The sequence below is a fragment of the Ascaphus truei genome, chromosome 6 (genome assembly GCF_040206685.1).
Source record: "Ascaphus truei isolate aAscTru1 chromosome 6, aAscTru1.hap1, whole genome shotgun sequence".
Lineage (NCBI taxonomy): Eukaryota > Metazoa > Chordata > Amphibia > Anura > Ascaphidae > Ascaphus > Ascaphus truei.
Window position 1 is genome coordinate 108908991 of NC_134488.1, and position 15815 is coordinate 108924805.

The 15815-nt window shown below is 43.6% G+C and overlaps 1 protein-coding gene across 1 annotated transcript in view; it reads right to left on the bottom strand.

Moving 5' to 3' along the window:
- The window catches only part of TBC1D17 (TBC1 domain family member 17), a 42563-nt gene extending 27320 nt beyond the window's left edge, over window positions 1-15243 (bottom strand). The window contains exons 1-6 of the mRNA XM_075605713.1: window positions 15133-15243; window positions 13062-13160; window positions 11895-11963; window positions 11044-11164; window positions 5741-5945; window positions 2785-2896 (exon numbers count right to left, since the gene is read on the bottom strand). Coding sequence (XP_075461828.1) covers window positions 2785-2896; window positions 5741-5945; window positions 11044-11164; window positions 11895-11963; window positions 13062-13160; window positions 15133-15153 — 627 coding nt within the window. The 5' untranslated portion in view covers window positions 15154-15243. The remainder of the gene's footprint in view (window positions 1-2784; window positions 2897-5740; window positions 5946-11043; window positions 11165-11894; window positions 11964-13061; window positions 13161-15132) is intronic.
- Window positions 15244-15815: the final 572 nt, after the last annotated feature.

The following is a 15815-nucleotide window of genomic DNA, read 5'->3' on the forward strand; positions in this document are numbered from 1 at the left end:
GGTGAGTGTTGGGTGTGTTGGGGTGAGTGTTGGGTGTGTTGGGGTGAGTGTTGGGTGTGTTGGGGTGAGTGTTGGGTGTGTGGGTGGGTGAGTGTTGGGTGTGTGGGTGGGTGAGTGTTGGGTGTGTGGGTGGGTGAGTGTTGGGTGTGTGGGTGGGTGAGTGTTGGGTGTGTGGGTGGGTGAGTGTTGGGTGTGTGGGTGGGTGAGTGTTGGGTGTGTGGGTGGGTGAGTGTTGGGTGTGTGGGTGGGTGAGTGTTGGGTGTGTGGGTGGGTGAGTGTTGGGTGTGTGGGTGGGTGAGTGTTGGGTGTTTGGGTGGGTGAGTGTTGGGTGTGTGGGTGGGCGAGTGTTGGGTGTGTGGGTGGGTGAGTGTTGGGTGTGTGGGTGGGTGAGTGTTGGGTGTGTGGGTGAGTGAGTGTTGGGTGTGTGGGTGGGTGAGTGTTGGGTGTGTGGGTGGGTGAATGTTGGGTGTGTGGGTGAGTATTGGGTGTGTGGGTGGGTGAGTGTTGGGTGTGTGGGTGGGTGAATGTTGTGTGTGTGGGTGAGTATTGGGTGTGTGGGTGAGTGAGTGTTGGGTGTGTGGGTGAGTGAGTGGGAGTGGGGTGGTGGAGCAGCGGGGCATATGTATTGTCATAAATTATGTATCCGTCGCCCGTCCGGGCGTCGGTTCCCCCCCTTCCCTCCCCCCCAGGTTGGTCTCTCGATGGCTCGGGCCGCTCCCCCCTCCACCCGGCAGGAAGCGCCATGTGTGGTCCTGGCCTGAGGCGGGAGGCTGCGGGGGTGAAATTGGTGAGGTACTGTAGGGGGGACATCATTTAGTGATTAATGGCTGCTCCCCCGCTTGCTCCCGGGCGGTTGAGGCGGGACGCGCCGGTCGCAGGGGTTTGAGGCGCAGGGGTGGGGGGTGTGAGGCGCAGGTGTGGGGGGGAGGAGGGGTGAGGCGCAGGTGTGGGGGGGAGGAGGGGTGAGGCGCAGGTGTGGGGGGGAGGAGGGGTGAGGCGCAGGTGTGGGGTGTGTGAGGCGGCAGGGGTATTCGGCGGCAGGGGTGTTTGTTTGTTTGGGGGGAAGTTGAGAGGTGGGGCCGGTGAGGGAGTTGAGAGGTGGTGCGGCGGCGCAAGGGTGAGGGGTGTGCGGGTGAGGGGTGTGTGGGTGAGGGGTGTGCGGGTGAGGAGTGTGTGTGGGTGAGGAGTGTTGGGTGTGTGGGTGGGTGAGTGTTGGGTGTGTGGGTGGGTGAGTGTTGGGTGTGTGGGTGGGTGAGTGTTGGGTGTGTGTGTGGGTGAGTGTTGGGTGTGTGGGTGGGTGAGTGTTGGGTGTGTGGGTGGGTGAGTGTTGGGTGTGAGTGAGTGTTGTGTGTGTGAGTGAGTGTTGGGTGTGTGGGTGAGTGAGTGGGAGTGGGGGGGTGGAGCAGCGGGGATATGTATTGTCATAAATTATGTATCCGTCGCCCGTCCGGGCGTCCGTTCCCCCCCTTCCCGCCCCCCCAGGTTGGTCTCTCGATGGCTCGGGCCGCTCCCCCCTCCACCCGGTTCCCCGATGGCTCGGCCGGCCGACGGAAGCGCGTGCACGCGGCGGCAGGAAGCGCCATGTGTGGTCCTGGCCTGAGGCGGGAGGCTGCGGGGGTGAAATTGGTGAGGTACTGTAGGGGGGACATCATTTAGTGATTAATGGCTGCTCCCCCGGTTGCTCCCGGGCGGTTGAGGCGGGACGCGCCGGTCGCAGGGGTTTGAGGCGCAGGGGTGGGGGGTGTGAGGCGCAGGTGTGGGGGGGGGGGGAGGGGTGAGGCGCAGGTGTGGGGGGTTAGGAGGGGTGAGGCGCAGGTGTGGGGTGTGTGAGGCGGCAGGGGTATTCGGCGGCAGGGGTGTTTGTTTGTTTGGGGGGAAGTTGAGAGGTGGGGCCGGTGAGGGAGTTGAGAGGTGGTGCGGCGGCGCAAGGGTAGCGGAGAGTGAGTAATTTTACTGCGGAGCGGGCGGGCCATTTTGAGAGTGTGATTGAAGCGGCGACAGGGTAATGCAGAGATTTTGCGTGCGTAGCGGGCGGGAAGGGAGTGTTCATCGGGCAGGAAGGCGGACATTTTGAGTGTGATGATGAGGTGAAGTTGGAAATTTTGTGTGCGGAGCGGCGAGAGGGTGAAATTGCTGACGGGAACGGGCGGAACGTGGAGTGTGGAGCAACCGTGAAGGCGCAAAATTTGAGGGGGGTAGCGGCAGACAGGGTGCTGACTCCGCAGGGGTGATAGTCTCAGGTGGGTTAAATTTACCAAGGTCACTGTGTGACTCCGCAGGGGTGCTAGTCTCAGGGTGTGGGTGTGTGTGTGTGTCACAGTGGAGTAGGTGTGTCCGTTATGTCAGCGTACCTCTTGGCCAATGAGAGTCGTGGGGGAGGCGGGCCATGGGGGCGGGCGGACCGAGGGACCAATGACAATCCCCACATCTACTAACAATCAAATACTTTTCATTTTTATATACATTAGATAGAGCCATATGTATTAAATGGTGCTATGCCGTAGGACACATGCATTTGTTGATAACATTTTCATTTTCACGGGTTGGATTTGTGTAATTATCTTTACATTACTAAAGTCTTTGCTTCACGGTTGTGCCGGCATTTCTTCCGTGACAAGTATTGGTTTTGTAGGAGTCTTCCTCTATGTTGAGCTGTCCATTTAATAATTGTTTTTTTTTTATGACTGCGCATAATCCTTTTTTTTTTTTAAAGAAATCAGAACATTGAAGATAATTGAGCTCTTAATAAAAAGAAGCCATTTAAACAAAAAGTAAGAGACTTACAGACACCAAGTAAGAAGAGTTCTCATCAAAGAGCTGAAGTTCATCAAAGGAGTGGGAAAGTGCAAGGGAGTCGTGTGAAAACACCAGGAAGAGACGAGAGTCCTTTGGATAACTGTTTCAAGAGAAAGTCAAAGCAAAATATTAAATCTTTAAAAAAAAAACTTGGGTCTTAATAAACCAAACTGTTATAGTAACATTATGGTTCAGTCATATGATTGAAAGTCAGGATGACACATTGTTCAGTGAACTTGGGGATGAGTTCATGGCATTGGTATGTGTTGATGTGGCGGCGAGTGAACACTACAAGAACAGTTACTTAATCATTGTCATCTGCTCACATGAACCGTTAATGAGATTGATAGCCGACACAAATTACACCCACCAGTGTCACTTCCTCATCCGCAATTAGGCGTTATATTTTGTGATGACACAGAAGACACTGTCAATGTCAAACTATGAATTGTTTTACGTGTTAAGTGCTGACTGGAAGCAAACTGAAATAATAATTTCTCTCTGCTATATCATCCTGGATGGCCCTCCGACGCCTTAAACTCAACATGGCTAAAACAGAGCTCCTCATACTTCCTCCCAAACCTGGCCCTACTACCTCCTTCCACATTACTGTTGGAACTACAATCATTCACCCAGTAGCCCAAGCACGCTGCCTAGGGGTCACAATCGACTCCTCTCTCACATTCGCCCCTCACATTCAAAACATTTCTAAAACTTGTCGCTTTTTCCTCCGCAATATAACTAAGATACGCCCTTTCCTCTGTTGTTCGACTGCTAAAACTCTGACTCAGGCCCTCATTCTCTCCCGTCTTGATTACTGTAACCTCCTGCTGTCCGGCCTTCCTGCCTCTCACCTGTCTCCCCTACAATCTATCCTAAATGCTGCTGCCAGAATCACTCTACTCTTTCCTAGATCTGTCTCAGCATCTCCCCTCATGAAATCCCTCTCCTGGCTTCCGATCAAATCCTGCATCTCACACTCCATTCTTCTCCTCACTTTTAAAGCTTTACATTCTTCTGCCCCTCCTTACATCTCATCCCTAATTTCTCGGTATGCACCATCCAGACTCTTGCGTTCTTCTCAAGGATGTCTTCTTTCTACCCCCTTTGTATCTAAAGCCCTCTCCCGCCTTAAACCTTTTTCACTGACTGCCCCACACCTCTGGAATGCCCTTCCCCTCAGTACCCGACTAGCATCCTCTCTATCCACCTTTAAGACCCACCTTAAGACACACTTGCTTAAAGAAGCATACGAATAGCACTGTGGCTATTCTAAACACGATACATAATGCTTGGCCCCCTGCAGACGCACTTACCAGAACTCCCTCCTACTGTCTCTGTACGTTCTCCCTACCTACCAATTAGACTGTAAGCTCCTCGGGGCAGGGACTCCTCTTCCGAAATGTTACTTTTATGTCTAAAGCACTTATTCCCATGATCTGTTATTTATATTATCTGTTATTTATTTGATTACCACATGTATTACTACTGTGAAGCGCTATGTACACTAATGGCGCTATATAAATAAAGACATACAATACAATACAATAGTGATGCTTATGTTCAGTGGAAAATATCATGCACAACAAAAGTGAACTTTATACCCACATATCACAAAATCTGCTAAATCAATCAACCTGCATGTAGAAGTATTTTGTTTTACCTTCATGCTTTGCTTATTTTGTATTGATTTTAGTTAAACCATTGTTTCCATCAAAGTAAATCTACAGACATGATATATAGTGTAGTAAAGCCTTGCATATGCATTGTTACAAATCGGCTACATCATAAAAACGTTTGCTCTAAGCAGGATAAAGAGGTTGTTAAAAGTGGACAACAGCTCATAACATGCATGCCACTTTAAACTGGACATCAAAAGGAAGAGGACATAATGAAATGTATGGGGAGAAAATGTGCATTTTCAGCAGTTTCTCAAACGTAGAAAATGAGAGTGCAAGACAGATTTGGAGAAAATAGTAGAGTTTTCAGAGCACTGGATGGCATTGATAGAATAGGTGTATGGAGACAGATCATAGAAAACTATACTGCTGGTAGATTTACATTTACATCAGCAGCACTAAGATTCTGATTGAGACTAGGCTCAACTTTGAATTTGTTTCACTCGACACTGCCAACTTTGGTCAAGGCTCCTCCATCGGTGGTTCCAGGATTCGCCACATAATGAAAGAATTAAAATCCTGGCAAACCTTTAACTATTGCACAAATGTTCTCTTGAGAAAGGCTTAGTAACGAGTTCTTCACTGGTCTCCGGAGGACACTATTTATTTTATTTAAGTTGTGATGTACAAGCTTTCAGGAGTGCTCCGACTAATAACCAAGAGTTTCACCGAATGATCTAAAACTTTGCCTTACGGCCCCCTTCACGTAAACAATTTAGCACTGCTTAGTAAATATGCCCCTTAATGCCCAAGTCTGTCTCATCGGGTATAATTCAGCACTTGTCAGCAACCCATTGATTCCTAGAGTATCTATATAACAAGAGAGCAAGTGAAACTACTGCAGTGTTTAGTTAAGGCAAGAATACACTCTATGAAGTAATAAAAACGAATACAAGAAGGTCCATACAATCATTTTTGTATTAATCTTTATAAAAAGAGAAAAGGCTTTTAAACATGTTGTGGTTACAATGCTGTCTGTTCTGTATTGATTAGGTTACTTCCATTACCTTCTCAAAACATTTAGCTGCATCAGTTAATATAAATCAACTTTTAGTCACTTTAAAACTATTGTTTGCAAAATGTAAGATAGAATATCTTAAGTGTCGACTTCTAAAATGTCTAATGAGGCTCAGTTTTTCAAACACTTTAGCCTAATTTCTAGTGGACAGTACAGGACCTTATAGGGCACAAAGTTAACATCTTTATGGATATATGCTTATTTTATTTTTTGCACTAGATGAAATGCAGCTTCTTTAAGTACTCACGTTGCCAGGATGATGTATTTGCACAGAGCTTTGAGCAAAGCCTTTGTCCCGCCTTGGTGAAAATGCAGCGCTTGGCAGGACACCCCTTCCTTGGTTATAAAAATGAGGTAAGACCAGCCTAGGCCTGGCTTGCTTTTGCGGATGGACTTCAGCTCTGACAGACTGACGGTGAAGGCCCATTTTGCACGATTACCAGGCTTTGGAGCTGGTGAACGATGGGAAACGATAAGAAAATATAGTAAAGCAAGACCAGTGAATTAGGGGACTATTTACTAACCTTGGCTTAATCGCACAAGACCCCCCCCCCCCAAAAAATACTATTTCTGTTTTTTGAGGGCACCATTGTCATGTACTACTATATATTATGTTTACAGGGGAGCAGCGTTGCATGGTAGGTGTTACAACAATGAAGGAGAAAAGACATGGAAAAGGGCGTGCTTGAGAGCGGCCCATTGTTTTAACATGCAGATGTGATGTAAATAAATTAGCTGTGTGCAATTGTCTGCAAATTTTATTACCAGCACATCAGAGCTGCCTTTAAATGCTGCACCATGATAAATACATGGAATATAAATGGACACCAATGTTCAAAGTATTGAATGTTTAATCCGGTAAGCTTTTGGGAAATAGTGAAACAAAGAATAGTAAAATGAACAGTGAAGATCAGATCAGTTAATAGTCTCTATTGTTCAGGTGTCTGACTACATGTAATATTAGTCCCAAGTCTCTCCTTCAAGGTGTAGGGAGGGGAAAGAAACCAGAACCCTATGTGATGCACTCAACTCTACTAATATGAAAATAATAAAGTTTTATTAATATCTATTAAGGTAAACATAGAAAAAAGTTTAAAACCTAAACAGTGTACTTGAGAGATCCTAGGTGTGGATCTATCTTAATGGTCAGATGGCAGTGGTAATCACCTTTAAATAGCCATATAAGCTAGACTGGACTTGCAGTCAGATACAGATATAAAACTCATCGCACTTGAACCTGATAGCTCAAAAAATGGACACTTAGTGAATTCCCTCAGGATAATAGTACACAAAGTGTTAATCCTAAAGTGCCATGAGGTGCAGTGATACACGGAGAGGAACACTGAAAACTTTGGGCACTGTGTAACAATGTCAGTGTATTACACATAGCATTGGTGCCTGCACAAATGAAGTCAGTTGTGTCCCCCAGCAGGAGAAAAAACCCCCACCCTTGTAAACAAACGATGGGGATTAGCGTGGGTATGCAGTAAGTGTCAGTAAGTACACAACCTTGATGGCCAGTATGGTGTACCAGCCGGGCATAATCAAAACCCCAGGCTGCTTACATTGACCCAAACGCTATAATCCCAGCAAACACTTCCTGTAGTGTGTTGATAACACTGCATCCACTCGTGTTAACCTGTGAGCAACCTGGGTTAGATAAATCTAATCTTCCCTGTCACTTGCTAGTGGGATCCACATCTGTGGCCCACATCAAAGTTTAAACTGCCAAGTTACTAGTCTAGCTGACCGGAGAACATACTCCTGTGAGTATGTGGTACACTGAACGTCGCTATGACGTCATCCCGACGCGCGTTTCGTTCCAAGGCAAGGGAACTTCTTCGGGGGGAGGAGGCACCCTGAACTGACCTGCTTCTTATACCCTGCAGTTGCCATGGTGATCCGATGACGTGGTTTAGTGGGAGTGAACCCTCCTACCAGTCAGAGCGGTCCCTGCTGCTTCAATGCTATGCAGTTGCTTATTTCAAAGGAAACCTCGTATAAAATACAATGCAGTAGGGGTTAAAATAAACTATATATTACACACACAAAGACTGTTGTTTATTTATAGGGATGAGATTAAATGACACTTCATGTTGACACGATCCAAAGGTAAGTCAATGTATCATATGCATAATGCATATATTCCATTAGGCAGTGAAAATTAACCCCGTGGTAAGTATAAAGTGGAGTTAATCCTGTCCTGATTTCTCATGGAAAGCTTAATGCTTAATGACACAAATGGTGGAATATTTTCATAGGAATGCACAAAAGTTGAAATCTTCATTTAACCCATGTGGGGATTGTGTTCCTAAAATAAAAATCCACCTTGCCTCTTTTCTTAATAAGGCATTGTCAATATCACCTCCTCGGAGCCCAAGTGATATATGTTCTATACCTTGAAAGAGGACCGATGTAATGTCCCCTTGGTGTATCAAATTGATATGGCGTGCCAACGGTGTGTCAACTTCATTCCTAATGGTGCTGGCATGTTCAAGAATTCGGCGGCGTAGTTGGCGTGACGTCTTGCCAACATACATCATGCCGCATTTACAAGTCGCCAAATAAATAACTGCAGATGTTTTACAATTAAAGAATTCCTTAATCGTATATGTTTTGGACCCATTGGAATTTCTAAACGTTTTCTGGGGGTTAATAAAGCTGCAGGCTTTACATGCCCCGCATTTAAAGGTACCCTTTGTAGTGTTTGAAAGCCAAGTTGTACTTGTCGGAGTTTTGTAAACTTGTTCAAGGTGCCTGAAGAATTATTAAAATCTTGAGCACTCCTGTACTTCAGACCTCACTCATCCACTCCTCGCTTACACACAACACTCACCCTCTGTTTGTTTTTTTGTTTGTTTAAGTACACACCCAACAATTACCCATCCTCCTCTTACACCCTCCACATTCACATATCATACTCACCCTTTTACTCAACACACACTCCACATTTATCCCCCCTTCTCACCCTCTTTCTTAATCATAAACACCACGCTTCTCTTACACCACATACCTTCCCCCACCTAACAAGCACTGGCCTCCCTCACCTACCCCACACAAAGCACTCATTCCTCATCCCACCCACCCCCACAACATGTCAGCTGCTCAGCGGGCGCGTCCCGCGCTTTCTGGAGATGAAGAGGCTTCTCCCTCTCCTCTGTGCCGAACTGAGAGAGGAGAGGCTAATCGCAGCCACTACGTCTCCAGACAGCGTGGGAGAGGCCAGCGGAGTTTTTCACCCGGGGCCACGAAATCCTTGGTTGAGGGTTGCAGCACACCCGTGTTCCCCAGCGCCCTGGTTGAGCAACACTGCACTAGAAATGCCTTATTTACTTTAGCTCTGCCATTAAAAAAGTGATACAGTATTATCCTCTTTAATATCTTCCCCGTATTTATTGGCTATTAGAAAGGGAAGTTTGCTGCCTGCTTAATAGTACAAAGAATGTGAGCGCCAAAATGATTAGTACTTAATAGCGACATGCTATCTAACGGAATTTGATTTCGCACCATTTTAGTAAATTCGGTACCGGAGCTAGGACTTATTGACATTTGCTAAAGTCATTCCACCATATATGTGCCACGTGACTTTGAAAAACTTTCCTAAATAACCCCCTTTGGAATTTGCTAATCCACATTTAATATTCTGGTGAAATCAATCCCCAGCAGGGGGTCCAAAGGTCCCTAATTTACTGCGCGCAGGAACAAATAGAAAAAACACAGAGTGCGTATAATAAATAAAAAAAACAGCGGTATCTCCCCACCTACGCGTTTCGTGCTGTAGCGCTTTATCAAGGTATTACCTCTGTTTTTTTTACCATATGACCCAATAAATAGTCTTATTTTTTGGGGAACGCACTCTGTTTTTTCTATTTGTTCTGTTTTTCTTCATTTTTTTTCTAGACTGAGTCTATTATCTTCAATTTTTTTTCTATTTGTTCCACGGGTAGTGCTCCGTTTTTCTCCATCTTATTCTTGCAATCAACAAACGGATTGCACACGCAGCGCCCTAGGACACATGGGGTGAAGTTAGGATGCTGCACTTATGACGTGAGTACAATTGTGAATATACAGCTCCCACTACACCTCAAGATGGCCGAAGGAAGGTATGGTCTAATTACATACGCTTCTGTTTCTGGACACTGGATGTGCTAAACCTTTACTGCTGTGATTTGTGAGGTTTCCCATGCAAGCGTTTTTTTAGTACCTACCTAATCAAACCTCATATATCAGGTGTATGATACCAAAGGGTAACTTCTGTTGGAACCTACATATTTCCTATTCACATCTGTTTTCTTGTTCTGAGCACCACACAATTCTTTGGATAATGTCAGTCTAGGGATGAGAAGATTCCCTTAGTGGGCCTTCACAGATGAAAATATAGCAGGTGGAAAATTGTGAAACCCTTAGTCATATAGTCTCTAAGGCAGTTAAAATACTATATAATACTACTGTATATCATTTGTCATATATATACAAAATCTCTGGTGGTGAGGTAGGCATCTGGCTAGTCAGAGAAGTATATACAGCAGTACAGTATACAATACTAGCTAAACCGGAATTAATGCAGAAATAAGTGCTTAATTGTCAGGGGTTCCGCGGTACATCTACCACATAGCAATAGCAGAAACTGGTATTACACCAATGAAAAAGATCACTCTGGATTTATCCGTTATGATCATTATATAGCTGCGTGGCAGATGTACCGTGACACGCACGTATGACAATAGCGCACTTATTTCCGCACTAATTCCGCTTTAACTAGTAGTGTATACTATATACTTCTCTGACTAGCCAGATAGCTACCTCCCCACCAAAGATTTTAGTTTCTTTTTTACCGTGACACGCACGTATGACAATAGCGCACTTATTTCCGCACTAATTACGCTTTAGCTAGTAGTGTATACTATATACTTCTCTGACTAGCCAGATAGCTACCTCCCCACCAAAGATTTTAATTTATTTTTTACCGTCTCTTTCAATATATATATATATACAGTATATATATATATTTTTTTTTTTATTCACCTTTGTTGCTGTAGACCTATATTTTGATGTAAAAAAAAATGTGTACTTTAACTGCCTTGATTTGGGGTTTCACATTAGTTTTCCACCACTATGTTTTCATCAGTGAGGATGGATGGATGTATATACACACAAAACTTTTTCCTATATGCACGTTGATGCAAAGTTTTGTATATAGATGTGCTTAGAATATTGAGGCTGAGAGGTAGGTCACATGTTTGATATTTTGCAGGTCACAAAGTAAACAAGATAGCGAGTACATTACAAACACATATATGAGATGTAACCAGGGCTGAAGATGTAAAGAATCATTACCACGCTCCCCAATCATTGTACTTGTTCCTAGCAAATCTTTCAGGACACAGTGTCTTTCAGTCACAGGACAAGTTCCCTATTCAGGGCACCTGGGTGCATTATTTAAGTAGAAGTAAACATCCCCAGCAACTTGCTACAGATTAGAGCCCCTATCCTGTACGATTTGTCTGTACTGCATTCATAGTGGCAAAAAAGTGTCCAGCTTAAATCTACCTGGAGACTCTTCCTGAGTACGCCCTCTGGTCCCAACAGTGCTGATCACAGCCCAGTCAGGCTCATAGCCAGGATCAAATAGCTCCTCGTCAGTCCGACATGTAGGGCTGCCTGGGGATTCCTGTTAAAGTATAGCGGTAACATTTTTACTGATGCAGTACAGGCAAAACAATAAGCATGTTGCATTGCATCAATGTTGTTGAAGTGAAATGCTTATATAGCCGGGAAAAGGATAACCGCTAGGACACTGCACCAGTTATATCTTATCAAGCAGGACCAATACTTCATTTTTTGTTTATGAAACAATAAACATTGCTAGAAGCAGAGCAGACCCACATTTCCCGAAGATATGAATGTTTGACATGTATATCAAAATTAAACATGAAAAGAAATATAAAGGCAGCAGTCCGTGTACCAGTTTCAATTAGAAGTGTAGAAACATGAACCAAAGAAGACAAAGCACTACTTTCCAGCAGGAAGAAATTATCAAAAAGGCAGGGAGATGTCATTTCCCTATAAAAAGTAGCAGTTTTTCCTTTTTGCATCCTGTGTAAAATGGTAATGTTTTCCTTTTCTTTGGGTCCACTGAATTCGTTCAGCAGATAAATATTTGTATCTGTTTGACTAATGACGACACTAGAAATACTTCACAAATAAAGAAAACAAAAATAAATTACCTTGAAGAATTACCAGATTTTATATAGATTGTAAATACACTTGTCTGGGTTTTTTTTTTTTAAGTGTCAATCAGATACCTTTAACTTAATAAATATGCCACTGTCATTAGTTCAATTGGTCTTAGGTTGGACTGCCGTTTAAGGCAGACAAAGAAAAGGCTGCCGTTCACTCACTTTCTTTGAGTAGACAATCTGTTCTCCAACCTCCCCGATGGGGGTCCACTGCAGAATCACATCGGATGTCTGAAGGAAGAGAGAAGGGCATAAATATTGGATTAACAATGCTGTGTTGGGTTTACATTTTGGGGAGTGATGTCAGGAAAATGAAGGGCAAATATCAGTGACAGAAATGTTTTACCACTTTCCTGCAAACAATTTAGCACCTCTGGCAGTGAAGAGATTAAGGAGAGAATGGGCCTGCCCCAGTCGGATAGCTGGCGGCCTGCCCCAATTGGCGTCGGGAAATTTTCCACACATTTTTTTAAAGAAATGTGTGTGATTTGTGAACTGCTGAACCAAAAGATTCAAAAGATAAGTGCTTCCCAACTTATTTATGCAAGTATTTGTGAAAAATCTCTATATTCACCAAACCACTAACCATTTTTGCAAAATACGCACAAGCGTTGGTATCAAAGTGCTCTCCTAATCGTTCAGTTGCAATAACCCATAATAAAGCTTGATGAATAACGTTAAATTAGATATTCCCAGTTGGTGATTTTTGCAGTTTGCCAAATACGCAAAAGTTTTGCCCATCTCTAATTAACAAGCAACAATTCACATTAATCATCTGATGGAAACATAACCTTTATTTGTGCTGGGACACAAATAAGCAAATTAAGAGATTGTGAAGAATTGTAGACGCTTTATCAGACATGAGGAACTCCTTTTATTGCAGACTGCAATACCCTTTACATACAGGAGCTATAGAAAAGTTTGCTCAGCATGTTTTATTACTACTGTAAAGCGCTATGTACATTAATGGCCCTATATAAAGACATACAGTACATACATACAAGAGCGCAACGGTCGCTTTGTTCCATATAAGAGATATTATATATAAATATAGATAGATTATATATAGCTAGAGAGAGATATAGATAGGGAGAGATTATATATAGATAGAGATAGAGATATATAGAAAGAGAGAGATTATACAGTATATAGAGATAGATTATATATATCTAATCTATAAAGCGAGATATATAGAGAGAAAATATATATAGAGAGAGAGAGATTATATATAGTGATAGAGAGATAATATAGAGAGATTATATATAGAGAGATATTATAGAGAGATATTATAGAGAACATTGCAGACCATTTTTTTTTTTTTAGATTTACTTTTTCAATAACACGGATAACCCCTGGGATCAAGGAGTCCTGATCCTGCTGCCTCTTGGCACTGGTGTGAAGGAAGACGCCCTCTTTTTCAAATACTACCTGCAAGTGGGATAGCAATAAAAAGAAAAAAACACAATGACAATGTCATCCATTTTACATTTAAGGACTCTATGAATCAAAGCACAAATAAGCGCAAAGTCTTCATTAACACGCAAGTCGCGATAAAAAAAAATACCTGCGCCAGACAGCATATATGTAGCGTTTAAGTTGCGCTATTTTGGGGTATACTTGAGATGAGGGATTTATGAACCACGTGGGAGGAGTTTGCACGCAGTTACATTTGCGCAAGTCAATGTATTAAGAAATGCGCCATCTGCATTACTTTTCTTTAAAAAAAAAATTGTTTGTTCTCTCTGTCACTGTAAAAGGTAGCAGCGCAAGTCTTTTTTTATTTTTAGAGCAGCATGGGCCAAATTCTACAACCGTAGAGATACACTTAATAAACATGGCATTTCAGACAGAGAAACTATTATGTTTTTAAGCAAATGCATCAGCGCAGACCTCTTTCTTGATACATACTCCATTGTGTGCTGGAACAGTAGTATAAAAGACCTTAAATGTGAAAGTACAGTATCTATTTATACTTGAATATTTAAAGGAAACCCCACTATGACTACTGGTCTCCTAAAAAACAAACAGCAAACAAGAAGTATATTAAATGGGACATCAAGGCTAAAAATACAATAACTGTCACCGCTACGTCTGGCATGCAAGAAAAAAGCACAATTTGAAATCAATTTTGTGGAAAGGTCTCATCACTTCTGGATATCGATCTGTTTCATATACTACAAAAAAGTAGTTGAATTTTGAAGCTACAGCAGGTGTTGGGTACTTCCTTTATTGCAGAATGGCTGAATAATTGTACATATTTATGGACTACTGTATATTTCATGTTTTTCATACTATCCAAATTCTTACATTCGTTTTCATAAGTCCGATTTCTATTATTCGTTTGGCACAAGCATCATCATATTTGTGTACAGCCCTTTACTTCATTTGCCCCCCACTTTTTGCAAAAATTTAGAAGACTTTATCCAAGTGTTTCTTCCACCATAAAGTATTAGAAACAAATATATGTATACATTTCTTTTTATTAAGGTTCACAACAATAAATGTTCTTTTCTCATGGGTACTGAACATCTGTAATGACTTATTGCTTCAACCCTGTTAGGAATCCCAGTGTTCCTGCTTCCTGATAATTTTGGAAGAATACTATAGCCTAGAACAGTGTTTCCCAACTCCAGTCCTCAGGGAACCCCAACAGGTCAGGTCTTAAAGATATCCCTGCTCCAGCACAGGTGGCTCAGTGAAAATGACTGAGCCGCTGATTGACCCATCTGTGCTGGAGCAGGGATATCCTTAAGACCTGACCTGTTGGGGTTCCCTGAGGAATGGAGTTGGGAAAACACTGGCCTAGAAGATGAATTCCTGTTAAACAAAGGGATGAAGATCTTGCTTTATCTGCAGGGGCGGATTGGGGGGGGAGAGAGAATATGCAGAGGAACAGACACTCAACCAAAAGGTGCAGGGAACCTCCAAGACAATTGACTTTTCAATGACAATAGCTGCTCGTGACAACAACCTTTCATGCCAGAGGGTCTCTTCGTCAGGTGTATATAACTTAGCACACAGACATAACAGGTCAAAGCTATTTAACCCCTTTAGCTGTCAGAGGCGCCAACAACGCATTACTGCCCACCCTCTGACAGCTAAAGGGTTATAGGCAGGGCTATTTTTTTTTTTATGTGTATCTTGAAAGTTGAACTTGTGAAGCTCAGACCCCTATGTGTCCCTTTAACCCTACAAAATAAAAGGCACACGATCTCCTCAGCGCCCCCTGCCCCGATATAAGGCCCTGCACTGTCAGGCTTCTTCCCTGCTCATAACCTGTCTGTTAAGACTAAAATATATATCCTGTTCCGCCCGGCAGCTTTTTAATGCCCTGTGCTGGGGAACCTCCCCCGTTATACCGCCGTAACCCCGCCATAACACTGAGCGCGGCGCCCCTCACCTTGTGACCGTCTGACTCCATGGCCAAACACTTCAAAACTTCCGCATACCGTACGTCACTTCCGCCCCGGTGATATTCTCCCTCCCACCCTCCGGTTCAGTACATTCGTCGCAAGCTTTGCCATGGCAACGGCCCGCCCCCTCGTCTCCTGTCAGATGGTTTCTTCCATTGGGGTCGACGGAGACTCTGGGCACGTGACCTAAGAGAGGCACAGGGATACGAATAGCAGAGGTGCGACCACAGAAAGGCTTTGGGAAGCGAATACCAGGGCTGTGACCCCAGGCGGGGCATTGGGAAGCGAATACCAGGGCTGTGACCCCAGGAGGGGCATTGGGAAGGGAATAGTAGTGCGGGGACCCCAGGGGGGGCATTGAGAAGGGAATATCAGGGATGTAAGAATAGGATTTTTTGCACTGGTTATTATGCCCCATTGGCGTTTCTGCAGTTGAAAGCCTGTAGTAAATAACAACCTATGAATGCTATTAAACGTTTCCTGTGAATCACAATTGATACCCTGAGTTAGTCTTGTCTGCTTTATTATTACATCACAAAAAACACCATATCAATCAACGCTAACAATCCCATTGATTTCAGTGGAATTCATTTTCTCTGATAAATCTGGATGCCGTTTTTTGTTGTTGTTCCATATTTGCCCCCTGGTGTTGCAGCTGACGTCCCAATAT